Genomic DNA, 16,472 nt, shown 5'->3' with positions numbered 1-16,472 from the left:
GGGGTCTGTGTCAAGAGGCCTTGACTGCTTAATAAAGGGTCCTTGGACCAGAATCCAGTGGAGAGGGAGGGTCTGGGTTCCCCTACTGGCCCATTGAAAAAAGTGGAGTGGAACCCCTCTGGCAAGGCATAAAGACTGAGTCCAAAGTTGGACAGAAGGCCCAATGTGAGGGAGATGGACTGTTATTTGTTGGAATATTGATTTACCTCAGAAGGTCCAGGACTACATGTGACCTGGCCCACCAGGAGAGGCTGTCAGCAGGTGGTGCTAAAGGAGAAAAGCCTGCTATGCAATACTGTGCCACAAGGGGCACACTGGTCACTTAGTCACATGCTTCACCTTCCTAGCTGGATGAATCATAGAATCATAGAAGTGTAGGTCTGGAAGGGACCATCTAGTCCATCCTTGCATGTTGAGCCAAGATTAAATATATCTAGACTAGAGTTGTCAATTAATTGCAGTTAACTCATGCGATTAACTCAAAAAAATTTAATCATGATTAATCGCACTTATAATTATAGAATACCAATTGAAATGTATTAAATATTTTGGATGTTTTTCTATATTTTCAATATTGATTTCAATTACAACACAGAATACAAAGTGCACAGTGCTTACTTTATAGTATTATTTTTATTACAAATATATGCACTGTACAAATGATAAAAAAAATAGTATTTTTCAATTCACCTCATACAGTTACTGAAGTGCAATCTCTTTATCATGAAAGTGCAACTTACAAATGCAGATTTTTTTTTTTTTGGTTACATAATTGCACCCAAAAACAAAACCGTGCAAAACTTTATAGCCTGCAAGTCCACTCAGTCCTACTTCTTATTCTGCCAACTGCTAAGACAAACAAGTTTGTTTACATTGACGGAAGATACTGCTGACTGCTTCTTATTTACAATGTCACCTGAAAGTGAGAACAGGTGTTCGCATGGCACTTTTGTAGCCGGCGTTACAAGTATTTATGTGCCAGATATGCTAAACATTCATATGCCCCTTCATGTTTCAGCCACCATTCCAAAGGACATGCTTCCATGCTGATGATGCTTGTTAAAAAAATGTGTCAATTAAATTTGTGACTGTACTCCTTGGGGAGAGAATTGTATGTCTCCTGCTCTGTTTTACCCGCATTCTGCATATATTTCATGTTATAGCAGTCTCGGATGATGACCCAGCACATGTTCGTTTTATGAACACTTTCACTGCAGATTTGACAAAAACGCAAAAAAGGTAACAATGTGAGATTTCTAAAAATAACTAGAGCACTAGACCCAAGGTTTAAGAATCTGAAGTGCCATTCAAAATCTGAGAGGGCTGAGGCGTGGGGCATGCTTTCAGAAGTCTTAAAAGAGCAACACTCTGATGCAGAAACTACAGAACCCAAACCACCAAAAAAGAAAATCAACCTTCTGCAGGTGTCATCTGACTCAGATGATGAAAATGAACATGTGTCAGTCCGCACTGGTTTGGATCGTTATCAAGTAGAACCCATCATCAGCATGAATGGTGGTTGAAGCATGAAGTGACCTATGAATCTTTAGCGCATCTGGCATGTAAATATCTTGCAATGCCAGCTACAACAGTGCCATGTGAACGCCTGTTCTCACTTTCAGGTGATACTGTAAACAAGTAAGCAAGCAGCATTATCTCCTGCAAATTGTAACCAACCTTGTTTGTCTGAGTGATTGGCTGACCAAGAAGTAGGACTGAGTGGACTTGTAGGCTCTAAAGTTTTACATTGTTTTATTTTTGAATGCAGTTTTTTTTAACGTAAATCTACATTTGTAAGTCAACTTTCATGATAAAGAGATTGTACTACGGTACTTGTATGAGGTGAATTGAAACACTGGTTTTTTACAATGCAAATATTTGTAATAAAAAATAAATATAAAGTGAGCACTGTACACTCTGTATTCTGCGTTTTAATTGAAATTAATGTATTTGAAAATGTAGTAAACATCCAAAAATATTTAAAATAAATGGTATCTATTGTTGTTTAACAGCACGATTAATCACAAATAATTTTTAATAGCACAATTAATCGCGAATAATTTTTTTTATTGCTTGACAGCCCTAATCTAAACCATTCCTGACAGATATTTGTCTAATCCAGCGGTTCTTAAACTGTGGGTTGCAACCCCATTTTAAAGAGGTTGCCTGGGCTGGCTTTGACTTGCTGGGGCTCGGGGCTGAAGCCCAAGCCCCACCGCCCGGAGCCAAAGCCAAAGCCTGAGGGATTCAGCCTTGGGTGGTGGGGCTAGGGTTACAGGTCCACCGGCTGGGGCTGAAGCCCTTGGGCTTCAGCTTTGACCACTACGCCACCCAGAGCAGTGGGGCTCAGGATTCAGCTCCCAAATCCGGGGTAGTGGGAATCAGAAGTACTTAGGCTTTGGTCCCCCATCCTGGGGTTGTGTAGTAATTTTTGTTGTCAGAAGGGGGTCACGGTGCAATGAAGTTTGAGAAACCCTGGTCTAATCCATTCTTTAAAACCTCCAATGACAGAGTGACCACAACCTCCCTAGATAACCTGTTTCAGTGCTTAACTACCCTTATATGTAGAAAGTTTTTCCAAATAGTTAATCTAAATCTCCTTTGCTGCAAACTAAGCCAATTATTTCTTGTCCTACCCTCGCTGGCCATGAAAAACAACTGATTACCATCATCGTTATAATGACCTTTTACATATTTGAAGACTTATGTCCCCCCTTTGCCCTCTCATCTCTAGACTGAACATGTCAATTCTTTCCTTGTAGGTCGCATTTTCTAAACTTCTTATTTTTGTTGCTCTCTTTTGCACTCTTCCCAATTTGCTCACCTCTTTCTTAAAGCGTGTGCCCAAAAACAATTAACTCCTATGTCTTAGATGATACTCCTATTAATACATCCCAGAATCACTTTTACATTTTTGTAACAGCTTCACACTGTTGACTCATTCAATTTGTGATCCACTATAACACTCAGAGCCTTTTCTGCAGTACTGCTGCCTAGCCAGTTATTCCCCATCTTGTATTGGTGTGCTGGATTTTTCCTTTTGAGATGTAGTACTTTGCTCTTGCCTTACTGATGATCAGATCTAAAATAGGCATACATGAACCCCTTGCTGTCTAAGGAATGGCAAAACAATGATCAGCAGTTCAGGGTAAAGCCACGTAGAGGTAACGCTAGTCATGTGCAGACTGGAGATACCTCCTCTAGAAAGATTGAATAGGAACACACAGATAGGCATCTCTTCAAGTCTATCAATGACAGGAAGTCCTTTTCATCAGTCACTGCTAAGGTGGACTTTAAGTCCTCTTCCTGATCTTTGGCTTCCATAGAAAAGTTTTTGAGAATGTCAGGTTGAGAACTGTCCTGCCTTCCCCAGAACACTAGGGTAACTAGGAAAAGCATGGAGTCCCTGAGCTTCTTGCTCCAAGCAGAAGTAGGTGATCTATAGCCATCTTCATACTCTGGGGTTCCAATGGATTGGACAATGCTGAAGATACAAAAAAAAAATCTCAAATTTCAGAACTGCATTTAATTCTAAGGTGACACCCAAAATAACTAGATATAAGACCCATCTGTCAAACATGGGCATACCCAACCTTTTAGAAGTCCTGCAACTTGCTCTCTTTCCAAGGACCCACACTATACGGGGTTGCCTTGTAAGTATGCTTGCTTGGAGGAGGCAAAGTTTCCTCTGTGAAGTCTCACTGACCTCTCAAAGCCTCTTGGCTTGTTCTAACTACCTCTTGCTGGTTGGTTATCCTTCCTGTCCTGTTTTGCTGAATAGCAGCAAAAAGAGTTCCAGGATCTACAGTATGCATCCGATGAAGTGAGCTGTAGCTCACCAAAGCTTATGCTCAAATAAATTGGTTAGTCTCTAAGGTGCCACAAGTACTCCTTTTCTTTTTGCAGAATAATATAGAATCCCTTCTGGAGGTTTTTGTGGCTAACAAACTCTTTTTCTGCTTTACCAGAGGACTCAGTTGCTGCTTGATCTATAGACTCACCAAAGAGTCTAACTTCCAGTGTAGTCCACTGACTCACATTTATTTTTCTTTAAGGTCTGCTTTCCATAGTCTTAAAGCCGAAGTTAGTGACATGGTGCTGAGTTACACCCACTGCTCCTACACTGTATCTGTCAGTCAATCAACTGGAGTGTCTGTCATGAAGGCCACTGCTGAGTAAATCTCTCAATATGGCAAGCCCCAACTGAATCACCCTGAAATGATACCTTATGGTTCTATTTCCCTTGCCTTCTGTGATCAGCTACATTTGTACATCTCTTTAATTTAGTCACATTCTAGTCTCGTCAAAATAAGATCACAAGTAAAATTGTAAAAAAACCTGTATTTCCAAGTAATGTATAGTTTTCAAAATTCTAAAAAAATACAACCATTATTTAAAAAAATATTAGAATATTAAGATCATGCAGTTAAGTACCTAAAAGTCAAGGAAATGCCAAAGTTAACGATTCATGTGCCTCCTTGCCACTGCCCTCTTCTGCATAATCATGATACACTCTAAAAAAAAAATCTAAACAATCACATCCTATTTCTGAAATATACAATTTTTCTTCAATCTAAGATACATATACAGCATGCTGTAGTAGTGTACTACGTTTGCCAAACACTTCAACATCATTTGTATAAGAAATACACACTAAAATATATTTACACATTTTGTAGAACACCAGAGAGCAACACTGAAGTTTGTTGGCATATATAGGCCACTTATATTTGCAGCTAAATTAGGTTTGTAGTTAGTCTCTCTAACCCCTGGACTGCAACTACAAATGTCTTGCTGCTGCTCTTTGAAAATAAATTTTACAGTACGTAACTGCTGACTAAGCCTATGTCTACACCAGGGATCGGCAACCTTTGGCACGTGGCCCATCAGGGAAATTGGCTGACTGGCCGGGACAGTTTACCTGCAGCGTCCGCAGGTTCAGCCGATGGCAGCTCTCACTGGCCACGGTTCGCCATTCCAAGCCAATGGGGGCTGTGGGAAGCAGCGTGGGCCGAGGGATGTGCTGGCTGCTGCTTCCCACAGTCCCCATTGGCCTGGAACAATGAACCGTGGCCAGTGGGAGCTGCGATTGGCCGGAGCTGCAGACGCTGCAGGTAAACAAACCGTCCTGGCCTGCCAGTGGATTTCCCTGATGGGCTGTGTGCCAAAGGTTGCCAATCCCTGGTCTACACTATGCTACAGTGCAGATTATGAGCATCTGAACTGCAGAGTGCACCGAAGTATTGCACTACAACTAGCCCACGTGGATGTTGCTGGCACAAACTTAAAGGTATCGAGTTCACATTAACGTAGTCCTCTTTCAAACAGGACTATGTTAACATGAATTAGATATCTTTTCATTCATGCCAGCAGCATTCACACAGGGCAGACAGAGTACAACACTTTGGTGCACTCTGCAATTAATATCCCCACAGTCCGCACTATAGCACAGTGCTGACAAGACCTATGAGTTACCAATGAAGTCCATGGAAGTTTTTCCCTTTATCCCAATAGCAGTAGGAACAGGCCCTAAAACACATACCTTTAAGAGAAGAGAACTTTAGTCTAAGTCAATCATAATAAACCATTATGACAATAAAATTAACACATTTTTTCCCACTTACATTACTTGGACTTTTCAGTGATTAATCATGAGACCTAAGACTCCATGTATGGGAGGGGCAAAGTGAGAGGAGTTATGTGAAAGTATTTCACTACTTGAGAGATACCATGGCATCACTTAAACCCACACTCTTCACAAGTTCCATAGGAGGGAGCAATTCTTTTGCAAGCCTTTGAATATGTTCAGTTTTTAACTTGCAAAATTCATAGTGAAGGAGGCAAGACCTACAGGCTTTTGTTAACTTTCTCACTTCACAACTGCACTTAGCAGTACATTCCGTGAATTTAGAAAGACTCCTCCGCAAAAATGAAGAAGGGCCTAAACTCTACTCTTTTAGCTGAAAAGATGGTTACAAGGAGCATTCTTTTAAAGATCCGTAAATCCATGGGAATCTAGGCAATTAGCACTCTTGAGACTTATCTGAGGCTCCTGGGAGGAGCCACTGATTTGAATCTAGGTTTCAGATAAGTGGCTGCTCAAATGCATCTTTTTGCTAAGAAGAGGGACCATAATGAACAGCCACCAATTCTACCTTTGACAGTACTTAAGGCTGCAACTTGAAATTGAAGAGAAGACTGGAGAGACAACCCAGAGTCGAGGTGTGATCATTTTGCCAGAAATATTTCTAAGAGAAAAATCAATGTGAAAGAAGTTTACCATACCATAAACGGCTGAAATGAAGGTGAACCTGTCTTTAAGAGAAGGAGGGACTCAATGAGTTAGTCAGAACAACAACTGTTTCTCAATCTTTAGGTTTCCAGGGATAGTATTCCAGGGTGGTAATGAGGATTTGGCCACTATAGTAAAAAAGATGGGTGCAGAGGCAGCTGAATCTTCAGTGCCAAAACCAGTAGCATGAGATTTATGTCAGAAACAGCTGCAAAATTTGGAGATGTTCTGGTTGGCAAAGGTATTAGACAACTCCAGTGTCTGTGTTACCCATTTGCTGCACAGAGGTTGAAATGCAGCTTGATTTAATAGCACTTACTTCAGTGAAGCTGACTCTTGCTCAGGCAGCCTGCTTGAAGGTTGAGGGCTCCCGCACCAAGTGAAGAGATGGGATTCTGCTCATCGGCTAAGGATTCCTACTGCAAAGTAATAGCCCCAGCCATGGTACCACTTTTTGTTAGGGCACAGGATATGACTACCATCGTCAAATACAATACAGAATGGGCTAATACTGATTAGAGACTTCAGAACATGATCACTTTCTCTCTAGGCACGGTGTGTATGTCAAGGTTCCTTCCCCCACTCTGAACTCTAGGGTACAGATGTGGGGACCTGCATGAAAACCTCCTAAGCTTACCTTTACCAGCTTAGGTTAAAACTTCCCCAAGGTACAAACTATTTTACCTTTTGCCCTTGGACTTTATTGCTGCCACCACCAAGCGTCTAACAAATATATAACAGGGAAAGAGCCCACTTGGAAACGTCTTTCCCCCCAGAATCCTCCCAAACCCTACACCCCCTTTCCTGGGGAAGGCTTGATAAAAATCCTCACAAATTTGCATAGGTGAACACAGACCCAAACCCTTGGATCTTAAGAACAATGAAAAAGCAATCAGGTCCTTAAAAGAAGAATTTTAATAGAAGAAAAAGTAAAAGAATCACCTCTGTAAAATCAAGATGGTAAATACCTTACAGGGTAATCAGATTCAAAACATAGAGAATCCCTCTAGGCAAAACCTTAAGTTACAAAAAGACACAAAAACAGGAATATACATTCCACTCCGCGCAGCTTATTTTATCAGCCATTTAAACAAAACAGAATCTAACGCATATCTAGCTAGATTACTTACTAAGTTCTAAGACTCCATTCCTTTTCTGTTCCTGGCAAAACAACACACAGACAGAGAGAACCTTTGTCTCTCCCCCCTCCAGCTTTGAAAGTATCTTGTCTTCTCATTGGTCATTTTGGTCAGGTGCCAGCGAGGTTATCCTAGCTTCTTAACCCTTTACAGGTGAAACGGTTTTTCCTCTGGCCAGGAGGGATTTTAAAGGTGTTTACCCTTCCCTTTATATTTATGACAGTGTATTATTTTCTTTCCTTTTTCAATCAAGATCCTTGCATTCAAAAATTTTCCTAAGATTGATGCCCAGAATGATATTCTGGCACTAGTGGTAACCGATCTACTACTTATATCAGGTATGTAGATCAGGAAGCTGAAGGTGAAAACTTTGGTCTATTCTGATATTTTGGGGGGTGGGGTGGCAAAAGGAGTACAGTTTCAGATAAGTAGTTCTATTAAAAATATATAAATGCAATCTTTGACTAAAACTGATCAATTTCACAGCATCTCTCCCACATATTATTTTTCCAAGGGAAGCCACCTGGCACGCTGAATGTTAGTGAAGCCAAAGCTCATGCTCAACAGAACTATACTAGTCCCTTCTCCCTGAAAGGGATTCTCCTGCTTGGACAAAGTCAGAATCATTCCAGAAGACTGGAAAAGGGACAATATAGTGCCCATCTATAAAAAGGGAATTAAGGACAACCCGGGAAATTATAGACCAGTCAGCTTAACTTCTGCACTCGGAAAGATAATGGAGCAAATAATTAAGAAATCAATTAGCAAACACCTAGAAGATAATAAGGTGATAAATAACAGTTAGCATGGATTTATTAAGAACAAATCGTGTCAAACCAACCTGATAGCTTTCTTTGACAGGGTAACAAGCCTTGTGAATGGGGGGTGGAGGAGGAAAATGGTAGATTGTGGTATATCTTGACTTTAGTAAGGCTTTTGATACAATCTCGCATGACCTTCTCATAAACAAGTTAGTGAAATACAACCTAGATGGAACTATTATAAGGTGGGTGCATAACCAGTTGGAAAATTGTTCCCAGAGACTAATTATTAGTGGTTCACAGTCATACTGGAAGGGCATAATGAGGAGGGTCCAGCAGGGATCAGTTCTGGGTCTGGTTCTGTTCAATATCTTCATCAATGATTTAAATAATGGCATAGAGAGTACACTTATAAAGTTTGTGGACAATACCAAGCTGGGAAGGGTTGCAAGTGCACTGCAGGATAGGATTAAAATTCAAAATGATCTCAACAAACTGGAGAAATGGTTTGAAGTAAACAGGATGAACTTCAATAAGGACAAATGCGAAGTACTCCATTTAGGAAGGAACAATCAGTTGCACACATACAAAACGGGAAATGACTGCCTAGAAAGGAGTACTGCGGAAAGGGATCTGGGGGTCATAGTGGATCACAAGCTCAATATGAGTCAACAGTGTAACATCATTCTGGAATGTATTAGCAGGAGTATTGTAAACAAGACACGAGAAGTAATTTTCTGCTCTATTCCGCACTGATTAGACCTCAACTGGAGTACTGTGTCCAGTTCTGGGCGCCACATCTCAGGAGAGATGTGTACAAATTGGAGAAAGTCCAGAGAAGAGCAACAAAAATTATTAAAGGTCTAGAAAACATGGCATATGAGAGAAGATTAAAAAAATTGGGTTTGTTTAGTCTGGAGAAGAGAAGACTGAGAGGGGACATGATAACAGTTCTCAAGTACATAAAAGGTTGTTACAAGGAGGATGGAGAAAAATTGTTCTTCTTAACCTCTGAGGATAGGACAGGAAGCAATGGGTTTTAATTGCAGCAATGGTGGTTTAGGTTGGACATTAGGAAAAAATTCCAGTCAGAGTGGTTGAGCACTGGAATAAATTGCCTAGGGAGGTTGTAAAATCTCCATCATCAGGGATTTTTAAGACCAGGTTGGACAAACACCTGTCAGGGATGGTCTAGACAATACTTAGTCCTGCCTTGAGTGCAGGGGACTGGACTAGATGACCTCTCGAGGTCCTTCCAGTTCTATATTTCTATGATTCTATGAGGACCTTTTAATTGCTGTATTATCCCCATGAGAACAAAGCAAATATAAAGACTTATTGTTCAATGTGTACCATAAATACACAGATCAAGTAGGAAACTGAAACTTTGAAATTAATCTGTGTGATCACTTTCTTTAACTTCAACACTGCATTAACAATGGCACATTATTTGATATTTCTGAGGTTGCATACTTTTAACACTAAGAAATGTCTTGGAATGCACACTATACAAAAACTAGAAAGCAATTATCTATCCATTAGCTAAAGAGGTTTTCTGTCCATATAGGAAATACTGCCCTAGTTTATTAGTTCTGTATTTTATCAACAGTGTTTAGACTTGTCCATATTTCTGTGAGTAGGGTCAAGGCTGTAGCTTTTTGAATAAAGACACAGCAGTAAATGTGAATGAAAATGTGAAAGTCAGCTTTCGAATGCTGTACAATGCACAATATGCTTCTACATTTCAAAGAGACTCTTCCTGGATTTTGAGACAGTGGCTTCTGTATACACCCACTTCTTATTGACCCCTAGCCAATAAAAAGTTTGACAACTATGGTATTTATTGCAATAAATGCAGCATATAAGACTAAGATATCAAGACATCATTTTCTGTATATTTTTGAATGTCAATGTCAAATATGCTTTCACATATACAGACAGCAGAATCTTTTTACATTCTAAATTTCTATCGTAATAAATTTTTGCAGTAAGAACAGAGAGGTGAAAAGTAACATTTATTTTTAAATAGCAAACTGTTAAAAGTAGCAATACACACTCTTGAAGATATACAAACCATGATCACTTTCAGAAAGTATTCTAAAAGCCTATTTGAACTGATTCAAGTTACAAGGTAGAAAATATTCACTTGACATTATTATTGAACAACCTTCAATATCTACAATAAGCAAAACACATGTAAAATACATCTATTAGCAACTACTACATAAAAAAACCACTGAAGTAGATGTAACCTTTTTTCCTGACAAATCAATATAAACCAGTTACTTTTTACAGTACATTTAAATTCTATTTGAATACCATTTTAAAGGAGCGATAATGATGTATTCTATATGCAATATAACATTTCTAAATGTACAGTTCAAAGTGTGACAGGAATAGAAGTGTTTACGACTCTACTGATAAAACATACACATATGTACTTTTACTACTTCACTGATAATGAAACAAATATATAGATATAATCTTAATTAGAAAGCTAAAAAGCCCATGCTAAGTTAATTATCTGATTTCTAATTCCTGAATGAATCTGAAAGACTAAACCAGAAAAATACTGCTTATGTTTAATGTTTCTCTTCCTACTCTTATTCTTTCAGAAATTATCCAACATACAATTATTAGTTCATTTTTATGAGAAATTTCAATAGACCGCATACTATATTTGCTGAATTCACAGCTGGAGAGAAGATAACTAAAACATCCAGAGGACAAAAACCCTCAAAGTGCAAATAGTAGCTGTCAACGGATAAACAGAAACACCACAGAGAAGAGAATGAAGCTCAGCCAATGATATTATTTTCAAATAATATATTTGTATAAATTCTGACTGGAAGTCTGTAAAAAGTCCACTGGCTAAACTACAAAGGGTTATTAAAAATTATTCAGTACATAAACCATCTCTTATCACTGGAAAGAACACTTTAGTGCAACCTTGAATATTTTAATTCAAAATCATGGATTTAAGGAACAAGGACAGGTGTGTTTGCTTTTTAAAGACAGGCCCTGTGCCCTTCTCAATGCAACCACAATTTATGGTAACAAGTACAAGAATTTAATAGTCAGACAGGAATTATAATCACAGATATGTAACAGAGAACAGATCTTTGTGATATCATATGGTTATTTCAAGCCACTTAAACAATTGTTTAAGAAATTGTTGCATCACTTATGGTTTATATTGCATTTCCTTAAAATGCACAAGTACTAAAACTTTTAGACTTTTAGTTTCTAAAAGAAATATGCAAGCTACCAGAAATCACCAATCAACACGGAGAAAAATCTAAGCTACATAAAAATGTACAAAACATGCAATTAATATTCTATAATTGCCATACTCCTTCCCCCATACTTTAAGTTTTATAAAATTAAATTGTGTTTATGTACCCTAGGGCACAAACAGAAAGGTATGAACTCCTGCAATTTGACTTTCACACTTTGTCAAACCACTTATGTCATTATGAACGAGCTGATTGTTTAAATTGTGAAACCAATACTACAGATTTACTTTTCGATTACTATTACAGTGGAGTTTTCTAGAGGTTTATATTCTGCCACAATAATCTTGCAGTAATGCTTGAAATTCCTGTCCCTGTTCTAATCCTTTAATTCTATTGGTGGGTACTGTTGGTGAAAGTCAGTGGGCTGACAATTTCAGCACCAGGAGGAAAGAACAGCGTACCATCAGACTCGGGGGTTTCCCTCTACATGTCACATTCAGACTCGCTTCCCTACCCAAGGGAGCGTCCAGTAGGACATTCATAGGCAGAACACACCCTCATCCAATATCTGGGACCGACAAGAACACAGACAAATACAATCCATTTTTAAAAAGAGAAGAGGCAGGGTTGTTCTTATTTAACATCACCAAGCTCAATAAATAACTCTGTGATTAGCTCTTCGCTCCCCCTTCTGCTAATTTATCCCTTCCCATCCCGAACACCTATAGACTCGTCAATGTGTTCATAAAACAGCTTTTCATTAACATCTATCCCTTCTCGAACGTCTGCTAAAAGCTATCTGAACTGGACATGATATAAATATCTCTAGTATCTTTGCACCCACAAATTCAGATTTATTCTCCCTAAAAAGGCATACCCTCATGGGCTTTAGGCGTGTGGCTCTCAATCAGGAGCCTGAATCTCCACACTACATCAGGCCATACAACCTCAAAAGCCAAATAAACCACGAAGCTGCAACACACACTATGGACCTAGAAGTCATTCTTTACAGCAATAGCATGTAATGTACCATGAGATTACTAAAGGATCAACCGTGCGCTATAAGTAGCAGCACCATACATGCCCACACACAGGCGCGCTCCACCTTCCTGGAAGTAAAGGACACAGGAGGGAAGGGAGAGAGTCACTGCAAAGGTGCCTGCTGCGCCGTGCGCGCCACGCTCAGAGGCATTTCCCGGGGGCTCGCCTCCCGCCCGGGTGAGAACTACAGGTCCACCTCCCCTGAGCTCGGCTTGGCCGAAGAGACACTTATCCCAGGCACCGCTGCACCTGTAATAATCCCGGGGCCCGGCCATCTCCCCTCCCCCACCCCACAACTCAGGTTATTTACGGGCCAATCCCCAGTGCAGCGCGGAGCAGCCCGCCCGCCTGTGGCAGCGGCGCCCAAACCATTCCCCCCGGCCTTACGCGTACAGCCCCGGCAGCCGGGGCCGCCCCTCTGGCCGGAGCCCCCAAACCCAGGCCTGGGCCCAGAAACACTGGCGAGCGGCTATGGCGCCCCGCGCGGCGGCGCCGTCACGGGAGGCGACAGCCGTTGGGACGCCCCGCGGGGCAGCCTGACAGGGAGCACCGACCCTCTACCGGCTCTTCCCCACCCCGTGCCCGGCCGCGGCCCGTTACCTGTCAGGACCCCGACGCGGATTTGATGGTCGTGGTTGGTTAAAATCATCCCCTCCGACGCCATGTTTCCCAGCGCAGCCACCGCACTGACTGGGGGGGGGGAGGGGGAAAGGGAGCGCGAGAGCGGCGCGGGCGCGAGGTGGGGGGGGGAGGGAAGGAGCGCGAGGCAGAGCCCGCGCGGCGGAGGGGCGGAGCTCGCCTGAGGGAGGACCCGTGAGGAGGAGGGAGCCAGCGTGAAAGGGAGGGCGAAGCTAGCGTGGGGCGGAGCCAACAACGCGGACGAATGAGCTCGAGACGACCAACCCGCAGTACCGGACTCAAGCAGCATCAATCTACCGCCGAGGCATAGATTTGCAGCGAGGTGTTGTGAGCGGACTGGCCTGATTGTGCCTTGCTCGCTGCCTAGCTAGAGAGATTTCATGCGTGTGCCTGTGCCGTCACTCAGAGCAGCCAGAAAGCACCGCTGTTTACATGTTTGCAGATCATCAATGTACATTAGCTGACCTGTGCAAATAATATATTTACAGCACTCGCCTGTATTGCACTCACCGGCATTCCACTACATACACCTGCGCTGCAGCTGCCCGTGCAATGCTAACCATAATGCACCACGCTCATCGGCATTCCACTGCCACACACAAGCTGCACCGAGCTGTACTGCCCTCACCTGCATTGCACCTATTCAAATTCAGTTCAGGTTAATTCACTGAGATTTCATTTGTATGTCAACCGATATGGGTATTTCCAAACGGTAAAAAAAGAGAGACTCCCGTGTCTGTTTGCTTCCTTTGACCTAGCTGCATCTGCATCTGCATCAAGGGCTAGATCAAAGTAACTCCAGCACTTGGCTTTAATTTTTTTACAGTCCAAAGCAATGTAACTAGGTTGATCTAATTTTTAAATGTAGACCGGGTCTTCGAAAGCAATACCTCACCAACCAGGGCTGACAAAAATAAGACACAGCTATGTATAATCCACAGCCAAAATTGTCTCACTGTCTCCCCTAGCATACACGCAGAACAGCACACAATTAACTTTATAAATAAAACTAAACTGTATTTTTATAAAATTCAGTCTGATTGCATAAGGAAAGACACTAACATCCATATGCAGCTGAAATGTGGCACACCACATACTTTGACTAGTGACTTGACTAGAAAGCCAAATCCTTTCGATCTTTTTCCAGATTCTTATCTAAATCTGAATGCTGAGATCACCAGTTTCAGTTCCATGGCCAGAAGAAGGTCAAGCTACAATCATGTAAATTAATAATGATGTGATATTAATATGGTCATAACTATCCTTATGCCTGTATTAAAGCTCTGAATCTATCCAGGGTTTCCAGAAGCTTGACCCCCATAGACTGAGCTGTGTACTCATGCCGTGAATAAAAATGTGTTTTACCTACCTTCCTGACAAACCTGAATCCAGAGTGTACATTAAGCCTTTCTGTTTTGTTACCTCCAATTCTTTTTCTATATGTAAGCCAGTTTTATGTGAACATTTCCCAGAATGCTAGGCTGCCATTTTCTCATGCCTCCTCCTCCACCTCTTCTGCTTCCAATGCCACTCCAGAAGGAGAGATGGTGGCTCAGTGAGGACATGGGTGGTAATAAAAAGGAAGGAAAAGGAAAACCCCATATATGCATGTGCCTCTCGGAATGCAATGCATTCATAAGGTGGGATCCCACCAATCTCTGCTACCTGACAGGTAACCTAGGCCCCCTCCTTAGGAAAATTATTTTTGCCCCCTTGGGTATGAATATTCTATCCATTAATCTTGAAACACTGCAACTGCTCCACACAAGAGAAGGCACTGTCTTGAAGTGGAAGAACCCAAAAGGTATTGAGAAGGCTGATTTTTCTTGTGACACAGGCAACAAGGGGCCAGCCAAGACCCTTTTGTAAGATCTAAAGTACTGATACATACCTAAAAGATCCTAAATGTTTCAATATCTTGTCCCCTGGAACTGGGTACATGTCAAGCTGCATATGTAACACCAACAGACCCTGGTCTCCAGCAGGCAGGAACAAACCTGGGACCTCTAGAACTAAATGCATGAGCCTCTACTGCATGAGCTAAAAGCCATGTAGCAGTTAGCTAAGTTGTAGCAGACTCATTAATCTCTCTTTAAGTCAGTGGTTCTCAAACTTTTGTACTGGTGACTCCTTTCACATATCAAGTCTCTGAGTACAACACCCCTTATAAATTAAAAACACTTTTTTATTTATCTAACATCATTATAAATGCTGAAAGCAAAGCAGGGTTTGGGGTGGAGGCTGAAAGCTCACGACCCCCCATGTACTATCCTCGTGAATCCCTCTAGGGTCCCGACCTCCAGTTTGAGAATCCCTGCTCTAAGTGCACTAGATGGGACAGAGCACCACACCCAGGAGGTGTGTGGATTACACATAGACTTCTAAAAATTTAATGCAATCTAACAGAAGCGCATTGAACTATCGGGTTTTCAGACAAGAATGATGGGACTTCAGCAGCATAGGCGCCGGCTCCGTGGGTGCTCTGGGGCTGGAGCACCCACAGGGAAAAAATAGTGGGTGCAGAGCACCCACCGGCAGCCCCCCATCATTACCTCCTCCTCTCCCACAGTGCCTCCCACGCGCCAGGGGGGCCCTGCCGATCAGCACCTTCCCCTTCTTCCCAGCACCTAGTGCTTGCCATGGATCAGCTGTTTCGCAGTATCAAGAGGCGCTTGTGGGGTGGGGGAAGGAGCAAGGCCGCAGGGTGCTCGAGGGAAGGGGCAGAACTGGGTGGGTGTGGGAAGGGGAGGGGGCAGAGCAGGGGTAGGAAGAAGCAGGGCAGGGGTGGGGCATTGAGGGAAGGGGTGGAGTGGGGCAGGTGGACTTTGGAGTCTACTCGGCCAACCTGGCAATCACTTCAAAATGCCCTTGTCCGCTGGCTAGCAATCTGGATTTCATGCTGGAGAAGAGTAACAATATTTGACCACTGGGTTGGAAGGTCTGTAGGTGTGCACCTTGGCTGCATGGTTGTTCTTGTGCCTGCTGAACCCTAAAAAAGCTTTCAAGAGCAAAATCCCCTAGCTTCTTCAGGTGCTCCCTTAATTGGAGAACATGTAGAGCTGTGTTGGATACCTTCAGGTCTTGCCTTTCCCAGTCCTCACACAGGAGGTCTAATATTCCTTGAAACTGGTGCCTTATAACAGTTGGAAGGGAGAGACCCTGGTGAAGTCTTGTGGTACCACCCTTATGGTGAACAAAAGGGGAGGAAGTAGCTGGTCCCAATGCTTGGGACCAGAGGCCCCATCTTCTTAGTATCACCTTCAGCATTTTGTTCTCTCAACTAATCCATCCATTTGTGGATGATAGACGGCGGTCCTCAGTGACTTGATCTTCAGTAGAGAGCATAGCTCCTGCATAACCCTGG

At 42.2% G+C, this 16,472-nt stretch overlaps 1 protein-coding gene across 20 annotated transcripts in view; it reads right to left on the bottom strand.

Moving 5' to 3' along the window:
* The window catches only part of GPHN (gephyrin), a 590,148-nt gene extending 576,946 nt beyond the window's left edge, over positions 1-13,202 (bottom strand). For 6 of the 20 annotated variants that reach the window (XM_073348360.2, XM_073348364.2, XM_073348367.2 and 3 more), the window contains exon 1: positions 13,070-13,199. In XM_073348360.2, coding sequence (XP_073204461.1) covers positions 13,070-13,133 — 64 coding nt within the window. In that variant the 5' untranslated portion in view covers positions 13,134-13,199. Of the gene's footprint in view, positions 1-13,069 lie in introns of all 20 variants that reach the window. The other 14 variants (XM_073348356.2, XM_073348357.2, XM_073348353.2 and 11 more) reach the window with 7 other exon arrangements.
* Positions 13,203-16,472: the final 3,270 nt, after the last annotated feature.

Source organism: Lepidochelys kempii, chromosome 6 (assembly GCF_965140285.1).
Source record: "Lepidochelys kempii isolate rLepKem1 chromosome 6, rLepKem1.hap1, whole genome shotgun sequence".
Classification (NCBI taxonomy): Eukaryota; Metazoa; Chordata; order Testudines; family Cheloniidae; genus Lepidochelys; species Lepidochelys kempii.
Note: the sequence above shows the minus strand (reverse complement) of the source record. Positions and strands in the feature narration are given on the sequence as shown.